Source organism: Tupaia chinensis, unplaced genomic scaffold, assembly GCF_000334495.1.
Source record: "Tupaia chinensis unplaced genomic scaffold, TupChi_1.0 Scaffold000042_1, whole genome shotgun sequence".
Taxonomy (NCBI): domain Eukaryota; kingdom Metazoa; phylum Chordata; class Mammalia; order Scandentia; family Tupaiidae; genus Tupaia; species Tupaia belangeri.
This window is the reverse complement of record NW_006159497.1, coordinates 1-10,391: the sequence shown is the minus strand read 5'-3', so window position 1 is coordinate 10,391 and position 10,391 is coordinate 1. Positions and strand designations below refer to the sequence as shown.

At 60.5% G+C, this 10,391-nt stretch overlaps 1 protein-coding gene across 1 annotated transcript; it reads left to right on the top strand.

Annotated features, from left to right (window-relative positions):
• The first annotated feature begins 467 nt into the window (after positions 1-467).
• Positions 468-4,368, top strand: LITAFD (LITAF domain containing). The gene is made up of 5 exons (XM_006140695.3): positions 468-780; positions 1,015-1,052; positions 2,611-2,709; positions 3,766-3,898; positions 4,221-4,368. Exons 1-5 carry the CDS (start codon positions 533-535, stop codon positions 4,327-4,329), a joined length of 627 nt encoding a protein of 208 aa, XP_006140757.2. The 5' UTR covers positions 468-532; the 3' UTR covers positions 4,330-4,368.
• Positions 4,369-10,391: the final 6,023 nt, after the last annotated feature.

The following is a 10,391-nucleotide window of genomic DNA, read 5'->3' as shown; positions in this document are numbered from 1 at the left end:
TAAATAAGCAGGTGTGGCAGGTTGGACTGTGGAAAGTGACATGATGCCCACACGCCATGCAGGGGTTCAGACATCTGCACCTACGCACGGGCATGTGTAAATAAGGGCCCGAGCACCTCACAGCCAGACCTTCGCGTCCTCTGTCAGGATAAATTCTTCCAAGCACAGCGAGGCCCAGCCTCCGCAGCGGTCAGGAGCCAGACTGCAGAGCAGGAAGCCACGTGCTGACTGAGGGTCAGCCCGGTCAGCCCTAAAACGCGCCAGGCCCGTGTGTGCGCAAGCCTGGCTCCTGGCACAGTGTGACCGAACCACATGGAGGCCTCTTCTCCCTCGCTCCGTCCCTCCTCTCGTGTGATCATAAATGGAAAAACGGCCGGCTCTGACAGGACTCACATTTTTCAGGCTCTTGATCAACTGTCAGTTCCCCCAGCCTGGCCTTTGGCAACCACAGCATGGGCCGTGGGACTGTGATGTGCTGTCCTCAAGGCTTCCCAGGGCGGAGCCCGTGGCGTGACCCCTCGTCCTGTAGGAAATGGGGACAAGGCTAACTCCCTCTGCCACTGCAGTCAACATCACCCAGCTGGGCCCAGCAAGGGGTGAAGGGCAGGGAGCAGTGGGGAGCCCCCTCACGCCTCTCCCCCACCGGGCAAGCAGGCCTCACTATGGGGGTGCCTCAACGGAAGCAGCAGAGCACTTCCAGCAGCTCGGAACCCCACGCTGCCCGGACACCGTTGCTAGGACCAAAGCCCTCCAGAGAACCAAGATGAAACACTCCCCAGGGTGAGCGTCCCCGATCAGGTGCCGGGGCTGGGACAGGCCAGAGGCAGGTCAACACTGGGGGCCCGGGCAAGTCAAGAATGGGTCCCCGGGTGAAGCTGGGGGCTGATCCCAGTCCTCACTGCCCTCCCCCCCAAGTCCCACTGGCCCCGCACTGACCTGGGGACATGACCTAAGAGGGACAGCAGGCAGGTGAGGCCTCCGACTTCACATTCCCTTTCTCAAAAATGTCACAAGGAATCCGCCGAACAAGACTAAGGACACCCCTGAATCAGGTATGACCTCCCCCCACCATGTGGCTGGAGAAGCCTGGACTGCCTGGGGTGGGGCCCTGGCCCTGTGGACAGTTGCCGCTCCCTAACCAGGAGGACGGTGTGGCCCTGCGTGGTTGAAAGAGTTCCAAGAGCACTGGGCCGCATGGCCTGGGGGTCGAGGGAGCCAGATCCCACATGGCCGCCCTCAGTGGGCTGAAACCCGCCCAGGGCTTGTGCGTGTGCCCCAGATCCTGACAGGACGGAGAAGTGGGGGGAGGCAGCCTGACCGTGCCCCATGGTGGGAGGGTGTGTGTTCTCCTCCCCTCTCTCTGGCGAGCGGGTGTGCACTCTGGCAAATTACAAAAACAATCTTTTTTAGTTTCTAAGAGAGGACTGACATAGCCCGGGCAGCTGCTCACTCAGGCCAGCCCGAGGTGAGAAGGACGCCCTGGGGCGCCGGACCAGTCAGTCTCCTCCTTCAGTTCTCCACCTGGACAAGGGCACGAAAGACAGCCCAGCAGGGAGCTGGGTGCCGGGCAGGCCAAGACCTCTTCCTGCGAGTCAGGGCTGTGTGGGGAGGGGGCTTCCTGCTCTTCGCCCCCACTCTGGAGGGGGCGCTGGCTGGACAGATCCCGGTGGCCCCTCCAGCACCAGGTTCTGTTCCCTCCTGGGAGGGGCAGGGGGCTCTGGGCGAAGCCCAGGTGCCTGTGCAGGGTGCCTGCATGGTCCTCGGTGGGGACCCACAGGGATCCCCATCGCTCACTCATGGTTACGATTATGGGGTGCTGTGCTCCCCTCTCCTGGCCCACACTCTGGGTCTCCCCTGGGTCTGCACAGGCACTCTGGAGAGGCCCGAGGGCTAGACGAGGGGTGGGGCTGGATGTGCTCCAGAGGCAGCCATGGCTGGGAAGGACGAGGTGAGAGCAAGGCCAGAGTCCCCTCCAGATGGTCGCACCCCAGGGGAGCCACCCTGGCTGGGGGCGAAGGCTTACGGTACAGCTTGGGCAGTGGAGGGGGTCAGACTTTGGTGCCGTCCTTGGACAGATGCTGACCCCGGTGTGACCTGAGGCAGGGCAACCTCTCCAAGCCTTGTCTCCACACCTGCAAAGTTGGATTAGCACACACCTGCTTCTCCGGTCTCTTAAGAGTCAACGTGGAGAAGTGTGTGCGGAGTTTAGACAGGGCATAACAAGTGATAGATGCTCGATATGAAGATTTGTTTGCTTCTGAGAGGACAGACCTGCAGCAGGGCTTCATGATGCATCCACCCCAGATCAGGGGCACGCACACGTGTGCGGGGTCCTGGGGGAAGTGCAGGGGTCCCGCTGCAATACCCCTGCAGCACGGTGTGGCCCCTCTGTATTCAGAGAAGATCCAGCTGCCCCACCTGTTTCCACATCCTGAACTTCCTGGCACTTCCGAGGTGGCGAGGGCACAGGTGGGGAAGGAAACGCCTGGATCCCAGGTCCTCCACCTGCTAGCTACACCCCCCCAACACCACCACCACGGCACCACAGTCCCCTAGGCCTGCCACACGGGGAGCCCTGACCTGAGGGGGCTTTCTTCCTTTCTCCCACAGAGCCGCCTCCTCCCTACTCCTCTGTCCCTCCTCCCCTTCCCCGGGAAACTCAGGTGCCTCAGCCTGGGTACCACCAAAGCATGCCGGTGGCCCACACAGGTGAGTGCCCTGCCCGCCCCTCTCCCCTCTCCAGCCTGGGCTTCCCCAGGCTCTGTTCTGAGCACAGGAGTCACCCCAGCTGTAGCTCCTCTGGAAAGCCCTGCTCCCCTGCCCCCTCCCCACGCTCCAGCCACACTGTCTTGCCTGGAGCCCTGAAGCAGCTCCTCCTTCCTGAGACCCCGGTGGGCTGAGTTGGGCTGGGCTTGGTTGGGCTGGAGCAGCCTTTCCTGCGCGGGGGCTGGACGGGGGTTATGCAGCAAGCTCCCGTTTTCACTCCGCGAAGCCCAACCCACTCACAGAGTTGGGGAATGCAGAGTCCCAGGTGGTGGTGACCTGGGCTTCGAGATCTCCTACCGACTTCATCTCTGGAGGCTGGACTTTGAATCCTCCAGGGAAGATGCCTCCCTGGGGGAGCCTGCAGGGCACCCCACTCCCAGCCACACACACCTCTTTCCTTCCTTTCCTGCCAAATCAAATGTACCCTCACACACCAGGGCACCTGCTCCCCAGACCCCTGCATGCCCTCACCCCTGCCTGAAAGGAAGCCAAAGCCTGTGGTGGTCGCAAGCCCCTCCATCCTGAGATGGTTTGTCCAGCCCAAGCCCAAGCCTTTGGTCTGGGATACACAAGCGTGTCGGAAGGACGCTCAGTCCCCACCCGGAACGCAGACGGGGCTGCAGTTCTCAGATAACATACTCTTTTGGTCCCGCTGTGCAACGGCAAGTCTGTCGTGTTAAGGAAAGACAGGACAGCCAATGGGAAGGTCTGCTTTTTTGCATGACCTGTGCCTTTTTCCCAAGGTGTGGAGGCCTTCCGCAGCACAGGGGTGGGAACCGACTGGCCAGAGAACAGCATGAGTACCTCGGGGAAGGGGCTGTGGACCCAGAGACTGGCTCAGACTCACTCACCCCATCATGTGCGTCTTGGCCACAGGCACTGGACCAAGGGAGGCCAAGGTTCACAGACAGGGTGGTGGCCGTGGGGGCCAGGCCAGATGGCCGTTAGATGGCACCCGCAGAGAAGCCACAGGGGTCTGACCCTCATGCCTCTCCCCAGACATGCCCAGGGTGGCGACCTCCGTGCCCATGCAGGTCATCTGTCCCTACTGCGGGAACTGCATCCTCACGGTGACCACCCCAATCCCGGGCGCCCTCACCTGGCTGCTGTGTACCACCCTCTTCGTGTTCGGGTGAGCACTGCCACTGCAGGGGCCTGGCCACCCTGGGGAGTCCCTGCTGGGCTGGGGGACTGGCCTAGGGGGAATATTGGAGAAGACTGCACAGGACGAGGGCAGAGATACCTCCCCAGGGAAGCCTGCAGGGTGTCCCACTCGGGGAGCTGGCCACTTGCTGACTGATGGGATAGGTGGGTGGGCGTTGACCGCACAGTTGCTGGCTCAGGCGGCCTCATGGTGGCATCCTCCTGGTGACCAAGGACAAGAGGGTTCAGGCTTTATGCCACCTCGGCTGGGGCCGAGGCGGTGCTGGCTCACCCTCCGCACCACGCCGCAGGTGTGTACTGGGCTGCTGCCTCTTCCCCTTCTGCATGACCACCCTGATGGACGTGAGCCACTCCTGCCCTGTGTGCCGACATGAACTCTTCCGCCACTACCGCCTGTGAGCCCTGAGCAATAAACGGCTATGCACAACCGCACAGCCAGCACCGCGTCTGCATCCTGCCTGCGGGGCGGCGAGGGCGGGCTGGTCCCCAGCAGCTCACAGGTGCGTGGGTGGCCCTTGTGGGTCCTTCCCTCCTCTTCTGCCACCTCAGACACCTGGCCTCGGCTCACCCTGTCACTTCGGGCTCCTCCCACCTCCTAACCTGTCCGGTTACCCAGCCCCTCACCTGTGCGCTCACACTGGCTCCTGGTCCCGCCCTCACCTGGGTGGCCGTGGGGCCGGAAGCCCTGGTGTCCACATCCAATGAGTCACAGGAGTTTCAGGGCTAGATGGCACAGATGCGGCACCTTCCTGTCTGTCCCTCCTGCCCGGGTCCCCTCAGCCCCTCCCAGGGCTGCAGGTCCCTCACCGCCCACTCTGCATATCAGCTCTCGACCTCCATCCTCAACTCCTCACCCCACAGCCTTCTTTCTCGGACACATCCCCCAGGGACCCCCAAACCCAGAGGTTCTGAGTGGCTCCCTCTTCCCGCCCCCATGGCCTGGCGGCTGGAAGGGCACCACCTCCTCTCATCCTGCCCTCCCTCTCCAGGGCAGGCCCTCATCCTGCAATGACGTCCTCCCCTCCTGGAAGGAATCCGGCCGTCCTCTTCCGGCTGATGGGTGTGGGTGGAAACAGGGTCAGCTGATCTCGCCAGCTGGCCCTGCCTAGGACACGCCACCCTCAGACGTGTCCAAACTCTGCAGTGGGTCATGGGAAGCCAACTGCGAGCCTCGGGCCAGAGAGCCGGTGCTAACTCGACCACTCACTGCTCCCCGGAACCCCAGCCCCCATCTCAGCCCTATCCTCACGCACTCCAGCTGAGCAGTCCCGGGGCCTGGGGGGACAGGGGTTTACGGGAGATGAAATCTAGCTGGGCTCCCCAGTGGGTTCATTCTGTAAAGATCCTTCACAGCCACAGCCTGACTAAGGGATGGATGCTCTGGGACCAGGTCAGGAATGGGGAGAGGGTGAAGGAAAACCCAGGGTCACAACTAGGGGATGTTTTAACTTTGCAAAATGTGCTATTACTCCACCATCTTTTCAGTTGAAATGAATTGCAGAGAAGGGAAAAGAGAAATGCAGGACGGATCGGGGGAAGAGAAAAACAGGAGCTGTGGGCACATGAAGTGCATGGCCTCTACTAGTGTGGCTCGGGCACTGTAATGCTGGCACCAGCCTCAGGAGGGCAGTACAGCCCACCCTACGGTGCAGAGACCAAGGACTGACGGCAGGTCAGCAGTTCCATTGCCCAAGACCCCAGCACCAAAGAGCAAGGGTGTGGAGGCCAGCAGCAGTGCGTGCGGTGTGCACGAGTGCGTGTGCATGTGTGCAGGGGTGCGCGAGTGCGTGTGCATGTGTGCAGGGGTGCGCGAGTGCGTGTGCATGTGTGCAGGGTGCGCGAGTGCGTGTGCATGTGTGCAGAGCTGGAGGCCTGGAGGCAGCGGTGGGTCTCTGATCAGGTTGCCTTCCAGGCCAAGAGGTTCCTGGAAGCCTTAGTCAGGTCACAGCCACTGTCCAACATCTGATGTGAGAGGGGGGCAGGTCAAGTCACACCAACCAGGGAAGGGGGCGGGATGAGCTCCTGGAAGACGGCTCTGATGGAGTCCCCCGGTGCCTGCCCCGTGCCACCCCCACGAGGGGCCGCAGAAAACTGGAAGGAGCGCCATCACAGCTGGCACTACCCGTGGGAGCGGAAGCCCCAGTGTCCATGTCCAGGGACCCGTGTTATGCACGTTTTAGGACTGCATGGTACAGTTTCTGACACACACGAAGTATCCAGCCCCGGGAAACCCTGCCAAGCAAATAACTTCACTGTAATAAACTACAACCCGGACGTGCCATGGCAACACAGGAGACGGGAGCCCCAGGTGGTCAGGGTGGATGGTCACCAGTTAGGGCTGTATCTTACAGCAAGGCTGCAGTTGCAAATAAGGGGGCTGGAGCCCCCAGCCTCCGAGGCTACAGGGAGCCCTGTCTTGGGGCATGGCCCTGCAGAGGCTGCCGGGCTGTCGTGGGCTGGCACGGCTTGGCCCCGACACTCCTGCAGTCCAGCTCCAGTCCTCTGACCCAGCTCCGAGCACACCAAGCAATTTGCTGGCCTTGCCTGATTTCCCGGTGGTCCAGACACGGGTGTTGCGGCGGTGACAGCCTGACACCCTCGGCTCACAGCATCCCCTGGAGGAATGCAAGGCTGCAGGTCCATGGGCTCTGCCGGCCAGGGCTTGCTGGGGTGCCGGGCCCTCCTGTCCCGGGGAACTCTCCTGTTGTGCCAGCAGCAGCCAGGTCCACGTCATGACGGTGAGCTTCCTCCCTGCTCTGGTCAGTGTCCTTCCTTGACCCCACCCATCAGTGCCGGCCTTCTGGGTTGAGTGCTGAGTGTTGGGAACGTGTCACTTGCCAATTCTTGAAGTGGAGGGATCACTTGGAGTCCTGGCTGTTCCAGCTGCACAGGACCATGCTCTAGAGGCCGCATGGGGGAAGGAGGACAAATGGCTGCTCCTTGGCCAAGCACTCCAAGGCTGAACAGCTCAGGGCCTCTACAGTCGCCCCTTAGACAACACGGCCCAAACCACTGTCGGTGCTGCCCCGCGTGTCCACCTCATGCTGCGGCAGGTGTGGTGCTGCTCTCCCAGGCCCGAGCTACAGGACTTGGGGGTCCCGGTCTCCTCCTCCTGCACCCTCTACCCTGCGGTCAATCCGCTTCTCCATGCTCAGGGACCATCTCTTCGCCAACCTGTGGGGCCATCTGATAGGCAGCCCAGGAGGGGTTGGCAGGAGCCTGGGGTCAGAAGCAGGCCAGGGGTCTGCCTTCGGCACATAAGCTTGGTAAGCTGTTGGCATGTCACGGAACTAGGGAACAGTTCCCATCTTTCCACCTGGGAGGGCTGAGCAGCGGACCTGGAACACGGAAAGGTGAAGGGCAGTGTCCGGAGGCCCAGGACAGGTTCTGGTCTACTTTGGGCTTCCCATAGACCTCACCGGCCAGGGCTGTGGGATGGCTCCCCGCCGAGTCTGCCCAGTGCCGAGATGGAGCCCTCCTCTGCCGTCTCACAGAAGGGGAGAGGGTGCGGTGTTGCCCCAGGGCAGGGGCTGGAGAGCCTCCTCCAGCTGGCATCCCCGGGTGAGGGGCAGGGGGGAACCAAGGCCAGGCCCGGGGAATTTCTGCTATGAACCCTGCCCGCCCACCTTCTGAGGAGGGGCTGACAGAAGCCCTTCCGTGAACAGGAGCCCACACAGTCCCACCCTCCCCTTCCCGCCCACCGCAAACGTGCAGAAATGAGTTTGGAAGGGTCGCTAAGGGCCCAGCAGCACTCCTCTCCACTGGAGGGCCAGTCACACAGGTGTGGGCGTCACAGGGCTTTGCATCTGCAGGCTTTTCCCTCTCCAGACATCTACCCAATGTGAGAGCATTTACTGCGAACGCCCACGTGGCTGCCTCAGACCCCTTGGGAACATGAGCAGAGACCTACCCCAGACAGTGCTTCAGGCCCACCGTGCTGGGACGCAGGCTCAGCCTCGCTCAGCCGGCAGGTGAGCCGCGCACCAGTGCCTGCTGCTCTCACGGCAGGACACAGAACCTGGGGACTGTTCTGTCCCCGTCACAACAAACACTCCCGAAGGCTCTTCTAACAGGAAGGTCATGACACCAGCAGCCCCTGCACCTCACATCCAGCCGCCGGAGTTTCTGACTGTACCACGCCAAGTGGAGGAGAATGGTGAGAACTGTCTTCTGCCGTAGCTGACGCCACTCATGTGCAGCTGTGAAAATCAGAATGAAATGAAGACCCACTCCTTCAGCACTTAAGCCAGCGGCCACTGCAGTAAGGTACACGGGCAGGACCTTCTGCTGGCCGAGTTCTATGGGATGGAGCCTGGTGACTGCACTGGGACCGCAGATGGTGCGCAAGTCCACTGGCACTGAGGGCGGAGGCGCAGCTGTGAGATCTGATGTGTCCACAGCGGTCTTCAGGGAGGGCAGAGTGCTGGCTCCACGGCCCCAGAGCACCTATCCGCTGACCAGACTGCTCCAGCCTGTGGGCTAGAGGCTCCAGCACAAGGCCTGTGATGAGTGATGTCAATTCAGCCCACGCCTCACTCAGGTGCTGGAGGGTCCACTGTGGCCACCGCAGCAAAGCCAGGCAGTTGTGACACCAGGTGCCCTGCGAAGCCAACGCTGTTCACTATCTGGTCTTTTCCAGAAAGCTTGCCAACCCTGGCTCAAATGTGAAACACCAAAACCACAGGAGAGGAAGTGTCTTCGTCACAAATGACCTCCCAGTTCATAAAGCCTCAAGGCGCCACAACTGTGACCCATGCCCTGTGAGGTGGTTTTATCCAAGGGGGTTCAGTAAACTCCCAGATCTCATTCCCAGATGCCATCAGTGTGCCTCAGCTGTGTGCGACTCAGCAGCGCTGGACATCATGGTGCGGAGAGCATTGCTCCAGCCTTGGTGAGGAGAGAGGGTCTGGCTCGGCTGAGAGCTGAATCCAGCAAGGCGCTGCAGATCCACAGGCCGGGCAGTCTGCCTCAGCCTTTCTAACGTAAGCCCACGTTTATTTATTTATTTGAAGAATTATTTAATTTTATTTCTTCTTATTTAGTTTGACCAGAGATAATGAGTGGGAAAGCAAGCCACCAGGCCTGGGACTCCAACCATGGTCAGTCATGTGGGAGTCCAGCACCTTAACCACTACACCATCTGCCAGCCCTGGTGGAGACGCACGGCTCTCACTAGATGTGCAAAGGTGGTCCCCAGGATGAACTACCAGAGGGCCTGGGAAGGAGCAGGACTGCTGCAAGGATAACAGCCTGTACAAAGAAGCTGCTCTGGGGCCAGCCCTGGGCACAGTGCTCAAGGGAGCTGGACCCTACATGGCCAATCCTGGTTCGAATCCTGGTCCAAGGGCTTGAAAACACAATGGGCACCTGTGTGTCTGTGCCTCAAATCCAGACAGGATGGCGATAGAGGAGGGGCTGCAGCTCTCAGGAGCACAGGCCCCAACTGAGCACGCTGATGATGGGAGAAAGCCTCAGCAAGCTTACACGAGGGCTTCCAGGGACCCACTGCTGTGCGGAGCCCCGTGCTGCCAACCGATGGCGTTAACGCGCGAGGGGGAGCAGGCAACGTCCCCAGGGTCCCGGGGAAACGAATCCAAGGCATTTCACTTCCCTCCTGTAAGAAAGTCCACCCATCTTCAGCTTACTGAGCCCAAACTCCCAGCCTAGCTAGGAGTGAACGGAAAAGTAAACACAGCACACAACAGAGAAAACATTCGCTGAACAAGGACAGTCATTTAATACCTTACAGGTGAGTGGCCAGTTTCAGCCACCGGAGACCGTGGTCAGCCGCAGCCAGAGCCGGGGCACGCCAGTGCCTCGTGTACTTAAGCCCATGCGGGAGGAGGTACGAGGGCCAGGTCCCCACGGGGTCCCTACGACATGCTGAGGGCAGCTCTCGCAGCGGAAGGCACACCCCACAGCCGAGGGCAAGGATGCAGAGCTCCAAGGTGCAGACTGGCCTGCCCTGGGCTCCGCCTTCCGTCACCTCAAAGACCATTCCCAGGCGTCCTTGTGCATGGCTCCCGCCTGGAAAACTTTTATTTCTTAGCTCAAATACGACTAGGCAGAGGGAAAACAAAAAAAATCTACAAAACCCAAAAACTGAAATCAGAGGGATAAGTACATTTCCCATAAGACCTTGTAAGTGAAAAGTTCTCCTGGGCCTATTTCCTATCTCCAGGGATGGTGAAAATCTTCCTCCACTTTCCACGTCACTCACTGAATAATTTTTATAGTAAAAATTTTATTCAACATACATTTTCCAGCAAAAAGGCAATATACAGGAAAGTTGGTGCACACTGCTGCTACAGAAACAAATTCCGGAGAAGGATGGAGACTAAGTGTGAGCTGATGCTATTTTACTGCACGCAATACTAGACACGTGGTTGGCAGGAGCCCCGACAGCAGGAAGCAAGGCCGGACCGAGAGGCGCTGTGCACGAGGAGCGGCTGGGCTGGCCG